At 48.9% G+C, this 23,037-nt stretch overlaps 8 protein-coding genes across 8 annotated transcripts; 4 read left to right on the top strand and 4 right to left on the bottom strand.

Annotated features, from left to right (window-relative positions):
* Positions 1–173: 173 nt before the first annotated feature.
* Positions 174–1,968, bottom strand: B0J16DRAFT_382352 (pheromone A receptor-domain-containing protein; the record flags this gene model as incomplete). The annotated part of the gene is made up of 3 exons (XM_046131232.1): positions 174–741; positions 791–1,289; positions 1,347–1,968. The coding sequence occupies 3 exons, from the start codon at positions 1,966–1,968 to the stop codon at positions 174–176; spliced, it is 1,689 nt and encodes a 562-aa protein (XP_045984384.1).
* A 1,133-nt stretch (positions 1,969–3,101) lies between these two features.
* B0J16DRAFT_94679 (uncharacterized protein) lies at positions 3,102–3,993 on the top strand. Its single transcript, XM_046134722.1, has 3 exons — positions 3,102–3,531; positions 3,587–3,675; positions 3,726–3,993. Exons 1-3 carry the CDS (start codon positions 3,254–3,256, stop codon positions 3,773–3,775), a joined length of 417 nt encoding a protein of 138 aa, XP_045984385.1. The 5' UTR covers positions 3,102–3,253; the 3' UTR covers positions 3,776–3,993.
* A 1-nt stretch (position 3,994) lies between these two features.
* On the bottom strand, positions 3,995–5,066 carry B0J16DRAFT_94680 (uncharacterized protein). Its single transcript, XM_046134724.1, has one exon. It carries the CDS (start codon positions 4,779–4,781, stop codon positions 4,185–4,187), a length of 597 nt encoding a protein of 198 aa, XP_045984386.1. The 5' UTR covers positions 4,782–5,066; the 3' UTR covers positions 3,995–4,184.
* B0J16DRAFT_94684 (uncharacterized protein) lies at positions 5,066–7,189 on the bottom strand. Its single transcript, XM_046134725.1, has 4 exons — positions 6,756–7,189; positions 6,631–6,706; positions 6,430–6,578; positions 5,066–6,374 (listed from the first exon to the last, which is right to left on the bottom strand). The coding sequence occupies exons 1-4, from the start codon at positions 7,055–7,057 to the stop codon at positions 5,351–5,353; spliced, it is 1,551 nt and encodes a 516-aa protein (XP_045984387.1). The 5' UTR covers positions 7,058–7,189; the 3' UTR covers positions 5,066–5,350.
* A 1,190-nt stretch (positions 7,190–8,379) lies between these two features.
* On the top strand, positions 8,380–14,471 carry B0J16DRAFT_94710 (uncharacterized protein). The gene is made up of 3 exons (XM_046134727.1): positions 8,380–8,436; positions 8,508–13,940; positions 14,020–14,471. Exons 2-3 carry the CDS (start codon positions 8,550–8,552, stop codon positions 14,227–14,229), a joined length of 5,601 nt encoding a protein of 1,866 aa, XP_045984388.1. The 5' UTR covers positions 8,380–8,436; positions 8,508–8,549; the 3' UTR covers positions 14,230–14,471.
* Positions 14,472–16,059: 1,588 nt separating this feature from the next.
* On the top strand, positions 16,060–18,477 carry B0J16DRAFT_94780 (pyridoxal phosphate-dependent transferase). Its single transcript, XM_046134730.1, has 2 exons — positions 16,060–16,525; positions 16,594–18,477. Exons 1-2 carry the CDS (start codon positions 16,198–16,200, stop codon positions 18,117–18,119), a joined length of 1,854 nt encoding a protein of 617 aa, XP_045984389.1. The 5' UTR covers positions 16,060–16,197; the 3' UTR covers positions 18,120–18,477.
* On the top strand, positions 18,320–20,895 carry B0J16DRAFT_94771 (uncharacterized protein). The gene is made up of 5 exons (XM_046134729.1): positions 18,320–18,824; positions 18,970–19,566; positions 19,620–19,787; positions 19,839–20,116; positions 20,167–20,895. The coding sequence occupies exons 1-5, from the start codon at positions 18,712–18,714 to the stop codon at positions 20,805–20,807; spliced, it is 1,797 nt and encodes a 598-aa protein (XP_045984390.1). The 5' UTR covers positions 18,320–18,711; the 3' UTR covers positions 20,808–20,895.
* B0J16DRAFT_94754 (Hydroxyethylthiazole kinase family-domain-containing protein) lies at positions 20,896–23,009 on the bottom strand. The gene is made up of 5 exons (XM_046134728.1): positions 22,432–23,009; positions 22,246–22,381; positions 21,871–22,189; positions 21,606–21,817; positions 20,896–21,557 (listed from the first exon to the last, which is right to left on the bottom strand). The coding sequence occupies exons 1-5, from the start codon at positions 22,730–22,732 to the stop codon at positions 20,984–20,986; spliced, it is 1,542 nt and encodes a 513-aa protein (XP_045984391.1). The 5' UTR covers positions 22,733–23,009; the 3' UTR covers positions 20,896–20,983.
* Positions 23,010–23,037: the final 28 nt, after the last annotated feature.

Below are 23,037 nucleotides of genomic sequence, written 5' to 3' on the forward strand. Positions count from 1 at the left end.
GCGCCGTCGCCTGCAATGATGCCGAGCTCGCAGGAAGCGAGTCTAATGAAAGCAATAAATCGGAAAAGAAAAACCACAGCATTTTGGCCGCGTCCTATAACATTATATGAATATTACTCAGGCCGGGCTCAGGCACCAGCGGTGGATCACCTAGCCCAGCCGTATAGACGTTCCTAGCGTCTATAAGTTTCTTCCAGGGGCTCAGTTGTGATAGAGTAAGTCGATGATATGGGAACCAGCAAGCGTGTATCAGACGTGATGATGTCAGGAGTCGGGATGTCCACTGTATCAGCCCAAACTAGCGTTTGGTTGCGGGCAGGTTGGGGAGACGAGCTGCTCTCCCAGAGGCGACTGTTCGTGACAGAAGGAAGAGAATTTAGGGACAAGCCACGATCCAAAGGGGGTCTTCGGTCCTTCTTCTTTCTGAAGCCGAAAGAAGCCAGGGATGGTAGTGGTAATGTGGGCAAGTCGAAACGAGTACGGAAGAGGAAGGGATTGCGAGGTGGTAGAGTGATTGGGTCTTCTGTGGAAGATGGAGCATTGTGAGGCGGATAGACTATCTCTGGGAGAGACGGCTGTGAAAGTCTGAACCCACCCAATTCGCGTTCTGGCTCGGCTTCTGATGTCGTAGTAGGAACGTTGATTGACTGCAGAGAGACAGGATCAAGAGTCGCTAATGACGACGTGGTTAGATTGCGACTAGAAAAGAGACTTCTGATCTTTCTCGGGATTGACGATGTGCTGCAGGTAGTTAGTATCGTATCCAAGATCCAGGCGTGTTGCTACTCACGTTGAGATTGAGGAATCCATGAGGTAAGAGTTCCCAGCACTACTGCCATATGTGGTCCTATCGGGATCATACTCCTCATGAAGATTCGGGAATACGTGACCAAAACCAAAGTAGAGCAGGCCGCAACGGTAGCTGTTAATAGCGTCTTTTGTCATTCCGAAGAAGACAACGACCGGGACAGCAGCGAGAATATGGACATAGCAGTTGTTTAAATGGACAAAATTGAAGCCATTGGACGGGACGAGAATGACAGCCGACCACGGATAAGGCCAGGTACGGTTGTGAATGAGGTCGTAATTAAAGGGCTGAAGCGGAGAAGCACCGAGAATGTTGAGAACAGCAAAGGTGATGACCACGGGTAGGTAAGGGATCAAGATGGCCAGCACCATCAGATAGAGGCGGCGCTTTGTCCTCTGGGCGCGCTGGTTAGCAGACCTGCTGCTGTTAATGGCTGTTCGGGTGGTCCTTGCGACCTGGCGGAAGCGGATATAGGTGAGAACTTTCTCGTATTAGTCAAGCTGTAAAGCATATGGAAGATAAATAGATATGAACTTACTGGCATATCCGGACGTTATCAGGGCAACGACAACAGGGGCAACAGCGAAGAAGGCCATGTAAGGCCAGGAAGGCCAGGCAATCCAAGTGCATCCAACAAGTGTAGCTATCGCATATCTCTGAGCAGTCAAAGGCCATATCCAGGCAAGCTGGACAACAGGAAGTGGGAACATGATGAGTGCCTGGACAAGGTTACGCCGACGTCTCTCTTGGACAGTCAAGGGATTGGCGCGCAAGAGACCGACTTGCTGAGCGAGGTTGCGCATTATGGCGAGTAGACAGGTGACGAATAATGCCATTTGGAAATTGGTATAGTACGGGCTGATATCGCAGAGCCCTTCGCCAGACCACCACTTGCTAGTATCATCGTCTCTCCAGATAAGGGAGTTGATGATTGTGTCGAAATTCGCAAACTGAATGTTGGCAATGAATACAACAGCCGCGAATTCGCCATTGCGGTAAAGGTTTTTGAGAGGTACTATACATGCTAGATTGGCGATGATGGCGAGAAGCACTCTGCAGACGAGATTGGCCGTGAGCGAAGGAGTCGTGGTGGTTGCCGGCCCAGGAACTGTTATTATGGACAGGTCGTCACGACCGAACAAGTGGATTGAGCCGGCCATGACGACAAGTGAGGTAAAAGCAGCTTATAAGGCTGAAGAGTGGGAGATTGAGTATATGAAGAAAAAGTCAAAGCAACTTGGTGATGTTGTTGGTGAGGTTAACAGATACAAGATGGCAACGTCTTGGCTCAACGGTTGATCAAAGCGGGAAGCGCAAGGACCTCACTCTACAGTTGACTCAACGGTTCTGTTATCTTCCTTATACAGTGTTCAATTTGAATAAGATAAATGGCTAGTCAATTCTGTCTGCCTGCCCGTCAATAAGGACGGGGAAGCTCAATAAGGCGGCAACTTAGACATGCTGGACGTTCCTGAGGGGCCCTGAACTAGTTTACTATCATTATTAGTGCATCACATCTTGACTTCCCGCCCCCTTCGCCCTCCTGTCAATAAGAAAAGAATAAGGAATCTTTGTCTCCGTTTGGAGTAAGGTGTTATTGCCATGCCCAGATCTATAAACGCGGCTATTGAAGGCGTCTATTGACAACCCGATCGGGCAAGTGAATGGTACAGGGGTAAAGTTAAGCGAACGAACGAGACTTTAGGCATTTGCTTAGTGAGGGGTTCGCACCTAGCCCATCCACTAAACTTAGACTAGAGTCTGAGTCTGAGCCTGAAATCTACGCCTCCACTGCCATGCAAGCTCTATAAAAATTCAATTTGTCTACCTAGCCAAGAAAAGGATCGAGGGGCGCTGAACTTTGAGTCGCCATCTTATTTCTTTGGGAAAATATGACGAAGCTTGGCGGATGGTGGTCATGATCCAGAGCATTTAGTCTTAGTAGTCCCAGAGCCAGGGTCTAGATGGGATGACGGAGCTCTCAGGCAGTAACAAAATGGTTTGGCAGCTAATGATTCAGATATGTTAGTGGAATTCACTATTTCAGAGCATCTCATACTACCGAGTCGCGAAGTCCATCTTGGAAATTGAACAGGTTCTTTAGCTGGTCATTACTTAAGGTACCTATGAAGTCTGTTGACTGAAATCGCAGTGTGACATATATGCATATATCCGAGCCGCCTAATCTCAACGGCACCCGTTTATCGGGTCACACAAGAGCTGTCAGCATCAACCAATCAAATAACGCATTGAAGAGGGTCCGTCCCTCAATCTCAGCTTCCTACCCTATCGCGTCAGGGTTTCGAAACTACGCGACTGTCCTCAAAGTCCCCCAGTCCCTCTTATCAACAAATCCCCGTTCACTCCGCTTCAGCTTCTCTCGTTCACCCCTCAGCCTCAGCAAACGACGAAACGAAACAAAGAAAAATAAAATAAACACGCACCATGTCTTTCTCTACCGCCCTTCGCCGCGCCGCCGCCGCTCCGGCTTTTACTGCCCGTGCTTTCAGCACCACCTCTGCTCGACCTCTCGCTAAGATCACCATCATTGGTAACCTCGCTGATACTCCCGAGGTCCACCCCACCAGCACCGGCCGTGAAGTTGTCCGCTACGCTGTCGCCAGCAACAGCGGCTCCCGCGAAAACCGCAAGACCAGCTGGTTCAAGGTCACTAGCTTCGCTGAGGGTCCTTCTCGAGACTACCTCATGAACCTTCCCAAGGGGTATGATATGACAACTATTCAAAGGCAGACCAAACCATGCTGACAACACATACAGTGCTACTGTCTACGTCGAGGGCGATGCTTCTCTGCACCCCTACACTGACGCCAACGGCCAGAACCGCACCAGCTTCAGCGTCGTCCAGCGTATGCCCCCCTCCCAATACCACGTTGTCGTCAATCCTAACATAGTCCAGGCCAAATCGAGGTTCTTCGACGTCCCCAAGCTCCTGAGCAGGGCGAGTAAGCAGAATCCCCAGTCGATTCTTGTTCACACGGACGCAACCTTTTCGTGGCGCCACAATACCCTGCCCGCTGGCTCTCCCCTCACAAAGATGGTTTCTTTTGTCGGATGCTAATGTATGGGCGCAATGTACGATAAGCTTTAAGGACAGCTGCTGGAGGAAATGTATGATACCACGATGCAATATACTTATTAAGATCACAGTCTCGGGACGTAATTGAGTAGATCAACCGCTGAGAATTATCGTCTATGTCTACCAATCGCTGTTAAGCCTAATTACTGAGTTGGATTTCAACCTTCTTTTCCCTGATTTTCAAAACTGCCAATGTGATCCATCCTTGGAACGTTGGATTTGCCCCGTTGAACCGTTTTTTTTTTACCAGACAAACAATCGTTCAGTCGAATCCCCCGTTCAAGCAAAATCGCCATGTTGACGGAACAAGCGACGACGAACTAATGCGACCAGCGGTTGTTGTAGGAACAGGATTCCCAGGATCACCACAACCCAAAGCACGAATCTTCCAGATAGAACAAGTCCTATCAGTAACACAACCAAATCAGTCGGCAGTGGTAGTCGTTGTGGTACAACTCGAAGTCCTATAAGACGAAGCATTGGGGTGATCCCATTCAGTACTCGAAGTACCACTGTGATATATTGCGCGAAACGTTGCGCCAATACCAAGATTATGTGTGGAAGTAAAGAGAGAATGTATCCTGGCAAGGAGAGAATATATCCTGACAAAGTGGTGAATCGCTGTCTCAGGTGAAATGCTTGCTGGGGTAATCTGATCACGATGCGTATCGTCCCAACGCAGAAGATCAAAATATGCACCAACAGCTGAGCGCACCAAAAGTCTAGTCGCCGTTGATACTCCAAAAGCATGAAAGCCAGTTGATGAACAGCTTGCGGGAAATTCTGTACCCTGGGTCCTTGATCTGGTTGATCCCCTAGCCATTGTCCGCGTCGTCTGAAGCGCCTGAGTTCTTGTAGAAATTGCGGTTGCCACATTGTATCGTCCTGGTATGAAGTCGACTCTACCCGCTCGTTCTTCTTGAGTTCGGCTTGTATAGGAAGTTGTCCTTGAGATGGGGCCAATGGATTGGATTATTGACTGTAAGATGAAAACTCGAACGATGATGATAATGAGATTCCTTATGATGGATAAATGAAGATGAGGGTGACAATGTGAGATTTAGAAGTCGAATATGATGAAAGTGTTCCCAAGAACTTCGCCATCCTATCTCGGGAAGGTCTGATAAGTGAGATCAACAGAGTACACTGACAGGCAAGAGACACCAGCGGTCATTATTGGCGAGAAGACAAATGGCATCGGCTTGGTCTTGCAGACGCAACTGCCTTAAAGGAAAGATAGAAGTAGCAACTCATCCGGTCGTAACAACCTGTTATCATACCCCACAAGGCATAAGCCCCAGGTGAGTGTCAGAAGAATTATCCTCCAAGGCTTAGGCTACAGGAACAAGGTAGCCTAAATACTAGCTTAAGCTAGCATAAGGTGATCAGATCATTTCATCTCTTATGCTCTCAGCGGCCAATTCTTCTGACACCCTGACTAGCCCCTATACCAGAGTACAGCTATCCATACATCCAAAGCCAGCAGCAACACCGCCCTCTTCACTCTTATCGCCCTTTGTACGTAGAAGATATCCGGCCTCTTCGTTGTGATGGACCTTTCCTGTACTCTGATCCCAGACACAAGTGCCATAAATTCCTAGCTCGCAGATGACACCGCCTTGTTCGAGACTACCGTTACGGAGGATGATGTTATTAACCGGAGGAGGAGTAATGAGCTCCATAAGGATATAAGACCCCCAATGAGACTCAGGAACAGACTTTAAAAAGTCGGGAATAGCCCCTCGGTAGATGTTGTTTCCACCGCCTTCTCGCTGAGGCTTCAACACGTAGTCTTGACAAGCTTTAGGATCGAGGGCCTTCTTTCGTGCCTCAAGGCCAGCATCGCTTGTGTCCATGGGAAAGATGTTGGTGAATGTGCGCCAGAGCTCAGCTGCGTCATTGGTATCGTCGCGAATAAATCTGCTGAGGGCCGAAGGCGATGACGACGGACGCGGTGTCGCCAATATTTGCTGAACCTTCTTTGTTCCAGCCAGTTGAGTCAGAACTGTGGGACACTTGATGGCATTTGATCTTTCCAAGTGGTAACGAGCTTCCCAGGCTTGCTGGTCAGGGTAGTCAGAAGGTCCATATCCAGATCGCATGTAAATGACGGCAACTTCATACACCTTGGCGGGGTTTCTCGGGAGATAGTACAGAAGCTGTCGCTTGGAGGTGTCTGCGATCTTTGTGTGCTTCAGGATCTGAGAATATGGCAGTCTGAAGACGGGGATGGATGGTGAAGAGTTGACAATTTGATATTCTAGATGACGCTGGTCGAAAATGTTCCTCTCCCCATCCTGAACAAGGAAGATAACACACTTTTGGTGACCGAGCTCAGATAGGGGATAAATGTTATAAGCTGCTTCAATGCCCGCTGCCAAGCCGCGAGTGCTGGTGTTTTCTGGTAATTCCAGTGACCCTTGAGGGATTGAATTTTCCAAGATAGGATACTCTGTAGTAGCAAGATACCTATTCATGTCAGTCTCGTGTTGACAACCAAGCGAAACCCTCTCGGGGTAAGTACTTATGAAGAGCGGAAGTATAGGTTGAGAGACCACCAAAAGATGAGGCAATGGTGTTGAATTCAACTTGCTTAACCTGCAAAGAAGGGGGAGAAGCGTGAGTGTCCTGATGGACCATGTAGTCCGATCGGAACAAGCCCAGAGATAGAGGCTGATATAGTTAGCTATGTATCGAGAGTCCATTTCGATCAAGAGAATCTTGCCTGCGTATATCCCTCAGCCTTGACCTTAGTATGGACATCCCACAAGTTACGAATAAAGTCATCACCGTCTGCAACCCTAGAACTGATCAGAAATTACAATTAACAATGTCTCAGAATTTACGTACTCTTTCACCACTTGGGCCAGAAACTCTTCATCCCTGCTCACTGAAGCATACAACTCATTGTAAGTCTTCTGAACCGCCTTGCCTTGAGCGAAACACTGCTTGGGAAAGGGGCTGGGGAAGAGAGTGACGGGCACGTTGGTAGCAGCAATGCCCTTGGGATCTGCCTCAGCGGCTATAACGGTTGGCGGAGGTCGGACTGCAAGACCATTGCCTATCGACCAGTCCTTGACAGTCTCGATGAGGGCATCCTTTTCTTCAGACTTGACAGTGGGGGGATATTCCCCGCTTGTGAGAGATGCCATGATATTGCGATGGACTAAGGCTTCGTGATACGGCGATTGTGAAACGAAGATAACGAGAAAAAGAGACAAAGCTTTTTTCAAGGACTGTTTTGGATTGTCAACCTTGTGAAAGTCGTTGACTTGCGTGCTTGTAAGCTTTGCGCCAAACGGGGTGGATTAATAATTCAGTGGGTGCTTCTAGACAGAATTGAGAAGGGCTGATTTCATAATGGTGCACCTAGGTAGGTAGTGCTAATTATACAAGATGATGGACAAGGCCGGACTCTAAATATGGGCTGCTAAAATGTCTACGAGTAGGTAGTTTCGGATAGGCCAATGACGATATTTTAATCTTGGTGTGATTCTTACTGGAATTTGTAGATGATTTGCATTTTGAACATCCTTGATGAGGGGTTCCGTCCATGGCGGGGTAAATAAATAAAATGGAGGTTTTTGGGAGGACCACTGCACCACCGCTGTCTGTAAATGTATTTTAGCCACTGATACAGTAGTACTCTGTTCCAGTCTCAGCAATCCAATTTCTTTTTGTTTTCCTAAGCAGCTCCGCGATTGGTAGTACAAGATCAACAGTTGCGTATACCTTGCTAATGCGACTGCCCAGGCAGGCAATAAGGGAGGCCAGGAGGTGCCTTCCCACATGCTGGTTTACTCTCAACATTGTTTCCATTGATGCCTGCCTTGCACAGCACTCATTCACGATTACGAAGAATACTAGGTAGGTACCTATGGTCTAAAGGCTTAACAATAGGAAGCTCTTTTCTGAGTTTCTATTCATCTTGCTTAATGATCACGTGAGAGCACACCGTAACCCCACTACTCCACTGCAGAAACCACCAACAGATTCTAGTGCGACGCGCTCTGGTAGCGAGCGCATGGGTGTTGCAGCCCATCTTCTAGAGCGCCTCTACCTGATCCGTACCTTCCTAGTATTTGCGATTTCTTTAGGCGCATCATTGTTTTCTATTTTCTCTTTCGCTGCTACGAACACAGAAGCTAATAAACCAAGAAGCAACTTCCACCATCATCTGATTTTTTGCCTTTGTCAATTATTTCGTGTTTACGCTTCGGTCGCGCGCGTAGGAATCCCTTCCCCTGGGAAGTTCTGTTAACCTTTGCTAAACTTCCAATATAGGCAAACCCTCTTCGCATTCATCCTTCGTGTCAGTTTCGAAGGCGACCTTCAGTGTCATTCTTAGGTACTCTGATCTCAGTTGCCTTTTGAACGTCCCGAGACTGCTTAGTGAAGCGATCCTGGTCAACCTTCGTCAAAAACAGCCCACTGGCTGCTATGCGCCTTCCACTTCGCTTCGCTTGTCATTGCTGAGCAAAGGCTCAGCAAAGTCGGGATAACAGCCCATGTTCTTGCACATCTTTTCACGGTACGTCGCTCATACGCCGTTAACTTTGATTTCCTCCTCAAAACCTGATCAGCCACACTAACTCTAACCAGTTATCCCTTTCACTGTGTTCTTGAGAGCACGCGCAACTTCAAATGGAAGGACCCGGAACAGATGATCCCTACTCGTGGGGCGTTGAAGTTGTTGTTCAACAGCTTTGTGCTCCCGGGTGCTCTTGGAGTCGAGATCCTGACTCTCTAGCTGTGCGCCTTCGTGAAGAGGAAATTGACGGCAAAACGTTACTGACCTTTGAGCACGTATGCTCACGTCAGGAGTTGATGGAGTGTTTGGGCGTCAAAATTGCTCGTCACAAAGCCGCTCTTGTAGAAGTCATTGTCACGCTTCGATCCCAGAGTAGGGGCTATTGGCAATGGCAACAAGATTTCAAGCGAAAGAATTCCAGTTTTTGTGATGAGCAAGCCGAAGTGCTCACTGAAAGTACCGCAGAACACATCCATTCACCAAGCGGTGGCCGTCAGAAAGAAAATGGGATATTCATGCCAGCTTCGGTTTCGAACGTGGCACAGCGCAATGCGGAGGAGCGATCAACTCAACAAGAAGATACGAGCGCAAACCAGATATCAGCGCTTCAAAAGGATGAACAGCTCAATGCCGCCGGGGATTTTCGTCTATCGCCCACTCGTGAGACTCCCAACCAAGAGACTGGCGAGAGGACTGTTAAACGCAGACGCATGGCACCTACACTTCTAACAGAGAAGCCACGTGACGTCGCGGCTGCCTTTATTCCTACAGAAGCTGACGTTCTTAATTACTCATTCCCTGGAGATCCCTATCCTTGGGAGAGTGCGCCAGCCTATGCTTACCTAGGCGATGGCATGATCCTGCAGGAGACCATCACGTCACCCGAGGACAACTTGTCTTCTCTAGTTCGAGAACACAATGAATCTTTCGATGTGAACAGCCTGCACATGATCCCAGCTGGAAGAAGGCTTGTTGTCAATAGGACTCTCAAACGGCTATTCACAGGTCGTTATCCATTATCCAGACATTCTTCATCATCCCCTAATCGCTCTGATTCGTCAGACAAGATCTATGAGCTTGCGGATCTTGGCGCCGAAGACTTTGATGATGAGACACGGAGAGAAATCGAAGAGGAAGAACAGGAGAAAGAGCGGCTTGAAACTCTTTCCGAGGAAGCCGAACCAGATCCATTTGTCTCCCCCGAGCGAGTCGCCGAGATTTTGAACGAAGCCATCGAAGTTGTTGAAGGAAACTGGCGAGAGAGGAAGCTCCCGAAATATGAGCGAAAGGCTTACAGTATATGGCAGAAATCTCGACGATATGGGACAAGGAAACTACAAATTCGCAGAGCACATGAAATGGCTACGCATCTCATTGATCGTATCCAAAAATTATGCTATGAAATACAGAAGCAGGATTGGACGTCAGAATCTCCCTACCGTGATGCAGCCAAAAGTCTTGAACAGAGTCTGGAAGACAAGATGTATCAGATATGGCTGATCAAGATACTTGAGTCCTCGAGACCACCCCCAAAGCCACAAGCCACCGCCCAACCAAAGCCATCCACCGTGCGCCGATCTAGCGGTTTTCTCCAAGAAGAAGTCCTTACAAGCTCTGACGAAGACGAGTTTGTTGTTCCTGACCAAGCTGATTCAATCGAAGAAGGTCCGAGGGAATATCAGGTCTCTCCAATTCCCATTTTGAAGGAAGAGTCTATGGATCTAGATGCTACATTTGTGGATCTAACACAGGATGATTCGGACGACCACGATGGTCTCGACTTGACTCATCCTATTGACCTGACCACCCCAGTTAAAAAGGCTAGCAAAGCTTGGCCTCAGGAGATACAGAGAGAGGCTGTGGCACGAGACGTTCCTGAAACTGTCATCCTTAACGGTGATATTTCCGAGCCTGGTGTCGTCGAGGCTCAACCTCCGGATAATCCTGTCTCTGAGAGCCGTAACGTCGAAAAGAAAGCCGATTCAATTCCATCAAAAAAGTCTCGGTATCCCTCCGACTCTACCAATCTCGAACTTCCCCCTATTGAAAATTTCGGTGATCTCCAAAAACTCGGCTTAGCATCGCTCTATAAACTAGCTAAGAACAGTGACCGTTGGCGATTGTTGATTGGCGAGATATGGCAGATGGAGCATAGTCGGAGAAAGGCAGCATTTGATTTGATTCTATCGGATGAACCTGGTCTGGTCTGGTCAAAGCACATTGCTCCTTACCTCGATGCACCAGTAAGGAACAGGCAAGAGCTAGAGCAAGACAGCTTCAGAGCGGCTCTTTTCGATGTTACACGCCTTTGCAATTGTTTCTTCCTGTGCCAGCACAAGACAGATGACCAGATGCTCAACATGAAACCCTCTAAGATCAAGAAGCGCGTTACGAGACCGCAGTCACGCCTCAACATTTTCGAGCCATTCTGCCTTTTTGTCAGGCTACTAGCGCCACACGTCCCTCAAGACAGCCAAATCTACAACACGCAAGAAACAGATATCCTCGATGATTTTTTTCTAGAAGAGGACGATTTGGACAATTTGGATGACCTGGACGATGTTAACGGAGAGGAAAATCGAGGGCGACAGCGGCCAAAAGAAAAGGAAATCATCCGCGACAAAGACGCTGTCGATCTCCGTGAACGGGAAAAACAGAGAATCCAAGAGCAAGAACTTCGCAGGGCCAAATTGCGGGCAACACTTGCTTCACAGCCTTCGGCTCCTGGTGATGGAAACCGCATCATTATAAACGAAAGCAAAGAAGACGACCAAGGCCTGATCTATATCAATGAACACATTGCACGCAGTATCAAGCAACATCAAGTCGACGGTGTCCGCTTCATATGGAATCAGATCGTGCGTGACGCTAGCGTTCGGCAAGGTTGCTTGCTTGCTCATACAATGGGACTTGGCAAAACAATGCAAGTCATCACTGTTCTTGTTGCCTTAGCGGAAGCATCAGAATCCCAAGATCCATCTGTAGTCGCTCAAATTCCCACGGATTTGAAAGATTCACGTACTTTGGTACTTTGCCCAGCTTCACTTGTGGACAACTGGATGGATGAACTTTTGAAGTGGGCTCCAGTGCAAGCACTCGGCGAATTGCGCAAGGTCACAGCGAGTACACCAGTGCCTGAAAGATCATCGACAGTCACAGCATGGGCTTCTGGCAAGGGAGTTCTGTTGGTAGGCTACAATATGTTTCAAAAACTTCTTGAAATTTCTGAAGAAGTGTCAAGTCTCTTGACTGAACGTCCTGATGTGGTTGTTTGTGACGAGGCACACGCCCTGAAAAATCAGAAATCGAAAATCCACCTCTCATGTTCAAGCTTCACGACCAAGACCCGTATTGCACTGACGGGATCACCTCTATCCAACAACGTGCTGGAGTATTTCGCCATGATTGATTGGGTTGCACCCAAATTCCTTGGGCCATACCAAGAATTCCGCGAAATCTACTCTACTCCGGTGGAGCGAGGCCTGTATCACGACAGTACGGCCTATGACAAGAGGAAGGCCCAGAAGACGTTAAAAGCACTGGAGCAGATAGTGACACCAAAGGTCCATCGTTGCACTATCGCCGTTCTCAAAGATGACCTGCCGCCAAAGCAGGAGTTTATCCTCTTTGTACCACCCACAGAGCCCCAGAAGCAATTATACCAATTATACATCAAGGGCATATCTAGAGAAGGCGGCGACAGGCAGGCCGACACCTTTGCTGCCATCAACCACCTGGGGCTAATTTGTAGCCATCCTAAGTGTTTTCAAGCGAAGATCAAGAAAATCCAAAATGGTGTCTCACCAAGCGGTGATGATGATGAGAAGATGACTGACAAATCCTTCCCCAAGACCATGATTCCTGAGTTCATGAAGACGCTACAGTCATTTAGAGATATAAGTTCTCCGGTTTTCTCTTGGAAGACGGAATTATTGACAACCATTCTCAACGAAGCGCGCGAAGTTAATGACAAGGTTCTGATTTTCAGTCAATCCTTGGATACACTGGACTACCTCCAGAACATGTGTAACATGCAGAGAAGAACAGTGTCCCGACTGGACGGAAACACCCCAGTGGCAGCCCGACAACAACAAGTCAAAGACTTCAATCAGGGTAGCAAAGAGGTGTTTCTCATCTCCACAACTGCTGGTGGTGTCGGTCTTAATATCCAAGGTGCCAACAGAGTCGTCATTTTTGACGTCAGATATAACCCTGCCCATGAGCAACAAGCCGTGGGCCGCGCATATCGTATAGGGCAGCAGAAGAAAGTCTTCGTGTACCGCTTCATGGTTGCTGGTACCTTTGAGGACAACCTCAACAACAGACAAGTGTTCAAAATGCAACTTGCATCTCGAGTGGTGGATAACAAGAACCCCATTAGCTGGTCAAAACGCAAAGGCGATGTTGTGGCCGAAATCAGGCACCGGCCAGCAGCTAATCTTGATCCTTATGTCGGCAAGGACCAGATTCTAGACAAACTCATCAAACTTCGAGAGAATGGCGAGGCAATTCGTTCCATTGTTTCAACAGACACCTTTGAGGAGGAGGATGTGAGCGCGACTCTTACAGAGGAAGAGAAGAAGGAAGTGGAGGAAATGATCAAATTGAGTCAGCTTCGACTTTCTAATCCTGGGGAGTATGCCAGACTCAAAAACAGAGACGACGCCGCTTTGATGGAACAGACTCGGCTTTCTAGGGAGCAGGAGGAGTCCTCTCGTCCGGCTCCGCCTCAGCATGCACATCGATCGTTTGATGGGGCGTCAGACATACCTGGCGACGCTCACTTTCCTTCACCATCCACACATTACCAATGGGACTTGCCAGACACCACCAGACCGCCTACGCTTGCCAGTCAAGGCCCGCCTCCTATGCCAATGGCTGGTGCGAACACGTTTTTTGGTGAACATCGTTCCAGTGAAACTACCATTGCGCAAAACGCAACATCGAATGCAGCTTCCCGAGAGCTTCCACAGTCGCTGCCACCTCAGGGCCCGTCAGCCGGGCCGCCAAAGATCATGCAGTTGACCAACACGTTGAACAGCCCGGCGAAGCGAGAGCCCATGTCAATGGAAAACAATGGGATGCAGCCATACACCAGTGCCATTCCTAAGCTGAGTGGGGTGTTTAGTGTAACTGATATTCCCGCAAGGACCGAATTCGAGACGACTTTGCGGAAAGGCATTCAGAATTTGCAAGCGCGCAATGTGCCGCTAGCGAGAGGAGACCCATCTCAGCTCGCCGGAGCTCTGACTAGAAGAATCGACCAAATCCGTAAGGAGGCTCAGTTTGGCCTGATGCCTGATACGAGACATTGGAAAATACTTAATGGGCTCATATCCCATGAAAAGGTTGTGACAGCCATAATCTCCGGCTATGTTAGCTCGGATTATCTGGCTCGAACTGAAGCAAAAGAATTGGAAAAGCGGTTTGAGATCATCAATGGACTTGATGAAACTGAAATTCCTGCTCGGGCATTGGACAAAGTCAACTCTCCAGACCCAATCGTATGAAAGCCCAATCTTGATCCCTCAGATCCAGGGAACCCCCTTCCCGAGACGATCTTGCTGACTTGTTCCACTGCAGAATTTGCAGAATATCAGACGTCACAGTTCACATCAGAGCGACAGACGATCCAAGGTCACGGATGATATGAAAGTGATGCGGGAAGCAATGGATAATAGAAGAAACCGAGCGGTCCGCCTCCCATCATGGGCTAACGAGGCCCTCAGTAACGAGCAAAGATACCGGACATCGCCTGTAGTCGACATACCGGAAAAGCAGCACGGGACATAAGATGGTGAATCAGATTTTACCCTTTTTGCGTGGGACAGGAGTTCAGATAGGCAGGCTAACAGCACGACGGGACAAGTATCAAGGGAGGATGGGATGGCGTTACGGAACGGCATGATATTGAGCCAGATGATACCCCTTTTGAGGATTGAGCGCTTCGCATGCATGCAAAAGCATAGTAGATAAGGGTGAGGGTTTTGGAACCGCAGCTCTGTCCCCGAACTAGGGGGTCATTAAGATGCAAGCTTTCCAATTTAGTATGTTGATATTGTAGCACTGTGTCTTCTTCTTCGCTGTCCCGTCTCACCCAACTTATGAGTAGAGCTCATCCACTATGAATCTCAGATTCTAGCCAACCGGAATAATCTGCTTTGCTGGCGTCCTCTACTTACGGCACATAAGTGACACACACGAGAAGATTATCAAGTAGAGTACGTCTATCTTCGGCAATTATGACTTAATTGGTTGTATGAGGAAAGTGTCGAAATTAGGCTTTAGCGCAGATCCAACAAGACGGCGAAAGATGAGGTAAGCAAGAAAAATGAATGACCGACATGATCAGGTCAAGAGTGGCATATTTATCGGCGCTTTTTAGATAATTCGTTTTCTTAGCGAAGGAAGAAGACGGAAGTGAGAGATTGTTGAGCGGTGGATACTGCATAACTGACTACCTTACCTTGATGCATCGTACGAGACTATTAGGACAAGACCGAGAGCAGGATACTTTTAATACGGGGACATCGGGATCACCAGCGCCATAATGCAAGTCCAAACGGTCAAACTACTGAGTAAACCCGTTTCTGATGAAGCATGGCATTTCCATTAGTGGTAGATACATTGACTTGTCATCGTTCAAATCGACAATACAGTACATACCATTCATCACATTCGCCCGCCTTTCAATGACAACCTAGCAAAAGTCGACCAATGACCATACAACTATCATGCTCCAGGGTCTGAAAGCTAAAGTACGACGGTAGCGTGCATGGACAGGGTGAGCCAATCAGAAGAAATGTATTTCTCTACCGTCAGTCTTGAGCCAGACTCGGGGGGTTTCGTCCCTGTACGATTGCCGAGCGCTGTACGTGCGGAATTGGAATCGGTATTGGAATCTGCTTCTGCAGGCTGCGGGCCGCAGCATGGCCGCAACTCAACAATCTTTGTCACCCGAGGCCGCCCTTTCTTTCTAAGAGGGTCAAAACTTAGTTTGTTTTATGCGAGCGTTTACGGCGGTTGTAGAGGAAAAGTATAATTCAGTAGGTCACAGTCAGTAATCGTGTTCGCTTACTCTGTACATGGATACAAATGGAAATCAGTGGCTCAAACGTTTCACGTGTCAGATCATTGACTGTTTAGCACAGTACATACAAAGTGTCTAGTCTAGACCTCCCGGCATCCCCCTCAATGGATATTGACCATAGGCAGACTCCAGAACAGATGAGTCAAAAAGTACATACCTGTGCGAAGGGAAATGCCCTGCATCTGCATCTGCATACAATAGTACGGCGGATACTGAAAATGTACCATCAACTTACTTAAAAGAGGTAATTTGCGCGGAGACTAGTCAAGAAAATGGACGGAACCGAAACGGAAGCATTTTATGGGTCAATGACCGACCGTTCTTGCCGAAACATGGACCACCGACGGACTGTTCGATCCTCTCTCGACCTACCCAGTCATCTACCGCTTTATAGGTATTTTCTCTCTTTACCTCTCCTTCTTCCTCTTTTTTCTTCCTTCCATCCCTAACCTCAACCTCAAATCACCTCTCTTCTGCAGAAGCTCAATTGCTTTTGCTTCTCCTTTGCCTCGCTTGTTCGCTCTCGCGACCGAGTACAAGCCTCTCGCTTTTTTTTTGTTCCTCTGGCATATTTGCCCCTCCACGTCTGAAACTACCACGTTTTGCCCCTCTGGTTCGCTTCACGACGGCATTGCCTAACAACCCTATTCTGTGCTGTCGAATACGCAACAATGGATGCCGTACTTCGCCAGTCCAAGGCCATGTGCCCTTTCATGAAGACGGCTACTCCCGCCACTCTACGCGCCCTGTCGACTTCGTCTCGTGCTCTTCCGGCTCCTGCCTCGCCATGTGGTGGCACTATGTCGAAGCTCCAGCTGCTTGGCCAGCGATGCCCCGTCATGGGCAAGGCCATGGCTGTTCAGACCGCCAAGACTCGTGCTGCTGGCTCTGTTCGTGCTTTCTCTAGCCACTCCAAGACTGGAAAGGCCAAGATTCACACTTCCAGCAACAAGGAGGCTCGCGCTGTGGAGCGCCCGCTCTTTGAGGGCCGCGACAATGGTAAGTTCGGCTTACAACTACAATGATTTGCTTGTCTGGTCAATTGACCGTATCTAACCCTTCTTCAGGTCCCCCTGGCATTCATGCAAACCGAAAGGCCACATCTGCTTCGCCGACCGCCTCCGCCGCTGCCGCTGGCTTCCAATCTCCCGGAAAATTCGACTACGAAAGCTTCTACAACAATGAACTCGAGAAGAAGCACAAGGACAAATCTTACCGTTACTTCAACAACATCAATCGCTTGGCCAAGGACTTTCCCCGTGCGCATATGTCCGACAAGGAGGAACGAGTAACTGTGTGGTGCGCCAACGATTATCTGGGCATGGGCCGCAACCCTCGTGTTCTTAACACAATGCACCAAACACTGGAGGAGTATGGTGCGGGTGCAGGCGGTACTCGAAACATCTCCGGCCATAACAAACACGCCGTTGAGCTGGAGGGAACACTGGCCAAGCTGCACGCCAAGGATGGTGCTCTTGTTTTCAGCTCTTGTTATGTTGCCAACGACGCAACCCTGGCGACACTCGGTAGTAAGTTGCCTGAGTGCGTCATTCTCTCCGACAGCTTGAACCACGCTTCTATGATTCAGGGCATCCGACACTCTGGCACCAAGAAGATTGTCTTTAAGCATAACGATGTGCAGGATCTGGAGGCTAAGCTGGCTTCACTACCTCTACACGTGCCCAAGATCATCGCGTTCGAGTCGGTTTACAGTATGTGCGGCTCCATCGGTCCCATCGAGGAGATTTGCGATCTTGCCGACAAGTACGGCGCCATCACTTTCCTCGATGAAGTGCATGCTGTCGGCATGTATGGACCTCATGGTGCTGGTGTTGCTGAGCACCTTGACTGGGAGGCTCACGTCAACGGTGCCCCTCGCGGAACCATCATGGACCGAATTGACATCATCACTGGCACTCTGGGTAAGGCATACGGTTGCGTTGGTGGCTACATCGCTGGTAGTGCCAAGTTCATTGACATGATCCGATCTCTGGCTCCGGGTTTCATCTTCACCACTTCTCTGCCTCCTGCTACCATGGCTGGTGCTCAAGCCTCTATTGAGTATCAGATGGAGTACGATGGTGATCGAAGACTCCAGCAGCTGCACACTCGCGCCGTCAAGGAGGCCATGAACGCTCGCGACATTCCTGTCATCCCCAATCCCTCTCATATTGTGCCTATCCTCGTCGGCAACGCCGAGACTGCAAAGGCGGCTTCCGACATGCTTCTCAATGACTATGGAATCTATGTTCAATCCATCAACTACCCCACTGTTCCAGTTGGTCAGGAGCGTCTTCGCATTACCCCCACTCCTGGTCATGTCAAGGAGTACCGCGACCAGCTTGTCCAGGCTGTTGATGAGATCTGGACTCGTCTCAACATCAAGCGAACCTCCGACTGGGCCGCCGAGGGTGGTTTCATTGGTGTCGGTGAAGAGGGCAACGTCCAAGACCCTCTTTGGACTGACAAGCAGCTCAATGTTGAGCAAGCTACCAAGGAGATCGAGGCCAACGGTCAGGCCGTCAATGGCGTTACTGAGGCGCTCCTCGAGCTCGAGATTAAGCAGTCCTCCCAGGTTGCTACTGCCGCCTAGATGTAAGGCATGCCTAGCACCTTACGCGTACTGCCATCATAGGTGAAAGATGTGCAGTTCCAGTTCACTTCTATGACAACCATTTTGAGATATCTATTACCATTTATGCCTGTCCGTTGGATAAGCCAATTGAAACATTTTTATGCCTTTTACCATGTTATGTGGTAAACAGAGCAAATGCAATATTTACTTCCCCGCTATTTATGTGATGTTGATTATGAAGAAATCTTGCTGTCATGACACTAAAAGTTTGTTGCATATAGGATCAACTCATCATGCCATGACATTGTTCCATTTGAGCGGAATAATGTTTTGCCGATATGACAGATCACAGGCGAAGGAGGGTCACAGGGATTACCGCCTCCGCAGAGCCGGAGCAGCGGCGAGATTTCGAGATCCGGCTCCGTTTCTAGTAGGCAGATCCTTGCATATCAACAACTTCAGGCCAGTCAAAGAGCGCTCGAAGCGACCGGGGTCAACAGAATATCGATCAATGTCTAGGATGTCGCCGCCGTTTTCAACTCCGTCTCCTTTTCAAACTGCTCTATTGCTGTGAGACCAAGCACAATCGGATCCTTTAAGTCATGACAAGATGAGTCCTGGCTCAGCTCAAGCTAAGAACAAGGGGCCCAAAGCATGCACGACATGCGCTAAGGCTAAGGCAAGGTGCGTCCCCGGTCCTCTTGGGAGCCTCAAATGCGATAGGTAAGTTATGATAATTGGTTCATTTTGAAAATATTCCGGTGGCTTGCGCTGGATCTTAACGTACCAAGCTTTTCCTGTTCTAAATACATATGTGCTGTAAGTTGGTGGAGAGGTACATTTGCTGACATAGATTTCAACACTCAAGGTGCCATCGACTGGATAAGCCATGCGTGAACCAAACTCCGGCTCCGGCCCGGCCCCGTAGAAGTCCAAAGCTTTCTAAGATAGCAGCTCTGGAGAAACGCCTTGAAGAGTTGTCTTCACACGTGCGCCGCGAGTCCTCTTCAGAAGAAGAAGAATCGACTCCATCCCAAACAGATGTGAGCCGATCAGAACTCTTGTCCAGGTCCGATGCATGGAGCTTTGGTCACTTGTTTCCTTCTAAACCAGGGACTGACAGTAACCCTGGTCAACATCCTCCACCGTCAGCTCCGGACAAGATACGACCATGGGACTCTTGGTGGCCCACGCCACATGAAGCGGAGCTGCTGCTCAACGGCTTTAGGACCATCCACTCATGCCTGTTCCCGTTCGTGTGTGTGCCTGCACATATGACAGCCTTGGAGCTGCGGGAGCATCGACCATTCCTATGGAAGGCTGTCATGATGGTGGGGTGCTTTCTCGACGGGGCTAGGCAGGTTAAGCTTGGCCAAGAGTTATTAGCTGAACTTGGTCGATCAGCTGTTGTAGATGGGCTCAACAACCTTGACCTGCTGCAAAGCCTGCAGATTCTCGTGGCATGGTGAGTACTAAAACCAAACGCCGTTTAACTGACCCATTCCTGACTTCTCTCAGGTTTCATTACGGGCTAAAGGGCTCGCAGTTGACAAACCTCTTGTTTATTGCTCGAGCCATTTGTTCCAACTTGAGGTTCAAAGAAGATGCGAGCCTCAAGGGCGAGGATTTCGACCGTAATCTGAACCATATGAGGGTATACTCCGGGACATTTTATCTTAACACTCTGTCAGTGCCACCACTGTAATTCATGCATGCAAGTCAACTAATTCTGTACAGGGTGTTTGCGACAAACAGACGGCCAGATCTTCTGATGAACACAACGCATCTGGACATGTGCTGTAGGGTTCTCGAGAACACCATGCAATACCCATCGGATGAATACCTGGTGAAACTTGTACGCATCCAACAGCTGGCACAGTCCATATCTGTAACTATGGCGCCGGAGAACCTCGACCAAACTACCGACAAGGTGCCATTGACTATGGCAGTACAATCTTTTGAGGAACAATTGCGACAGTATAGGGAATCCCTTAACCCACGGTTCTCTGACAACGGTATGCATCCTATAACCGACACTCTAGACATGGCGCTCATAAACTTTTAGATAACCTCAAATCGCATGCGTTGGTGGCTGAAGTGCTTCTTTACGAGATTGCCCTCTCAGATCAACCCTCTGCGACATCCTATCTCCCTCTAACAGATCGATTGCAACTTCTTTGGTCTTGTCTCCGATCCCTCAAAACGTTTTTCGACCTCCGTTTTGACCACCGAGAACTCGAACGTCCACGTTTCCTATGCATGAGCGCTACCGAATTTGTGTACACGGTCATTGCTGGCATCAAGATCGTGACACTACAACTTCCAGGATGGAATCTTGTCAATGTCCATGGAGAACTTGACATAGTAGAAGTCATGAGCCAACAAGCTCAAGACCTGGATATTATTGTCCAGCGCCGCAAACATGGCAATATGCTGGGCACAGCAACGCCTGCAGGGATCCCAACACCACCTCCTCCCCCTGATCCATTTGAGAGACTCGTAAGACAGCTCAAGAATGTACGGGACCTAGTCAGAGCTGAAAGGCAGCGATTACTTGCTGGAGCTGGTAACTCTGACCTTGTGAATTTCAGCCAGGAGTTTCTACTGGATGATTCAGGGACCGATTTCTGGCAGGCGGCGGCAACAAGAGGTTATAACGTGTGGCATATTATTGGTGACCCTAGTGTCTTGAACGAGTCATCTTGATACGGTGGAACTTGAAGAGGTCATGTTAGCATTTTGGTATTGGAATACTGTAAGGCTGGCTAAATTGTTATGGGGCCAAGTCAAGGACTAATCATTAATTCTGCAAGAGGAGTTTACTGTACAGCGAATCATTTCGGAGTATCTATTGAACTTTTGTGAATCTAGTATCTCAAACTCTAGTTGCTTACAACATCGTCGAGGTTCACCTCAACAGCCTTGACCTGTGCCATACTAAGCCACATCAAATCTCCGTTGGCAGTCGACTTTCGGATGGCATACAACTCATCGAGGAAGGCCGGCACGAAAGTTCCTGGTCCACGAACCTCACCTCTGTTAGCGGCAAGCTCGGCAGCGAGACCAAACATGACTGTTCCAGCCACGGCGGCAAGAAGAGGATCGGCGCCATATGCAGCAACCATGGCGCTGACGGTTGTACCTAGAGTGCACCCAGTGCCAGTGACTTCACCAAGATAAGGATGTCCATTGCTGATGGCCAGAGTGCGAATTCCATCGCTGATCAAGTCGACAGCGCCTGTGAGAATTACAACATTGCGACGGTGTACGGCAATGGAGCGAACAAGAGAAGCTTTCTGGGCGAAGCTGAGAGATGAGGTTGAATCGACCCCACGCTGGGTAACAGTGGCACCCGCGACGGTTTGAATTTCACCCTCATTGCCTTTAATGATGGTGAAGTGGCCGGCATCAAGAAGAGTCTTGACGGCGTTGCGACGAACGGCTGTTGCACCGGCGCTGAGGGATGTAAGTTAACAGGGACGGTTAAAGGGGTCTGAAACTTACCCAACGGGATCGAGAACTATGGGACGGTCAGCTTCGTTGTAGGCCTTGATAGCTTGGAGATAGTTCTTGAGGCCATCTGGAGTGACAGTTCCCATATTGACTACAAGAGCGCCGCCTAGTTTGGCTAAGTCGGCAGCTTCTTCGGCGTAGTTGGCCATAATGGGGCTTGCTCCAACGCAAAGGGCTACATTGGCGGCAAAATTTTGAACGACCTGGAAGGTGCATGCATGTAAGTAGAAATCAATTACGACAAGTTTGAACTTACCAAGTTTGTCATGTTGTGTGTAAGAGGCGTCTTGTCAGCTACGGCCCGAATAACTTCTGGGATCTTTGCGACGATAACTTTGCTGAGAAGATCACGGGCGGCAGCAGCTGGGTCAGGGGCAGCGATGAGGGCGCTCACCACGGCGACACCATCAAGAGCTTTGGAAGGAGAACCAGCTGAGGCGAGAACAGGGGCGGTGTTGCTAGCGTTGATGCCACCAATGCAAACTGTAGGGATAGATCCGTAGCCTGCGCTGTGAAGAGCTGAGAGGATGTCGCGGACGCCCGAGGGGCCGATGATTGATTTCGTGTCCTTCTTACTGATTTGATGTCAGGGGTTGAGTCATGTCTGTGAACATGGATAGATATCACTCACGTCTGAGTTGAATAGACAGTTCCGATACCGAGATAGTCAGCACCAGCTTCGCAAGCTTTAAGGGCTTCCTCCTTCGAGCTTGCAGTCACTCCAATGATTTTACCTGGACCTAAAAGCTTCCTCGCTTCCTCATAAGCTATGGAATTGTCAGTCCAGTTGATCAATGCCTGGGAGTAATAGACATACCCATATCATCTTGCCCGATATGTACACCCTCACAGCCTACTTCGACAGCAACATCGACACGGTCATTGATGAGAAGAGGAACATTGTAGCGACGTGCAATGGTGTGTAGCTTCTTGGCTGTGTCTACAGCGATGCTACGTTCGCTGTGCTTGTCTCTGTACTGCAGGATAGTGACGCCACCTCTTAGAGAAGCTTCAACGACTTGTTCGAGATCCCGTTCGCCAAGAATGTCTGGTGTTGAGTCTGTGACCAGATAAAGGCCATAATTGACTAAAGATTTGGTTGTTGTAGTAGAAGTCATGATGGTATGAGGGACTTTGGCGGGGTCAGTATTTGGTTGATAGAGGGAAGATTGGGGATGGGGACGGGAATGTACCAAAAGAAAAATGATTTTATACGTAAATATGAGTTGGGCTTATAAGTCAGGAACGACCCTGATGTCAAAACGGAAGGAAGGAGTGGAGTGAGCGACTTAAGGTTGATGAGGTAAACTGCAAGTGCATACATGAGGTGATTGCCCTATGACTTATGACATAGGGTAGGACAGTTCCTTAGGTACTTAGGTAGGCCAAGGCTCGGCATTACAATTCTATTCAGAATAAATTA

The sequence above is a fragment of the Fusarium flagelliforme genome (genome assembly GCF_020744385.1).
Source record: "Fusarium flagelliforme strain FIESC 12 MPI-CAGE-AA-0113 chromosome Unknown B0J16scaffold_3, whole genome shotgun sequence".
NCBI lineage: Eukaryota > Fungi > Ascomycota > Sordariomycetes > Hypocreales > Nectriaceae > Fusarium > Fusarium flagelliforme.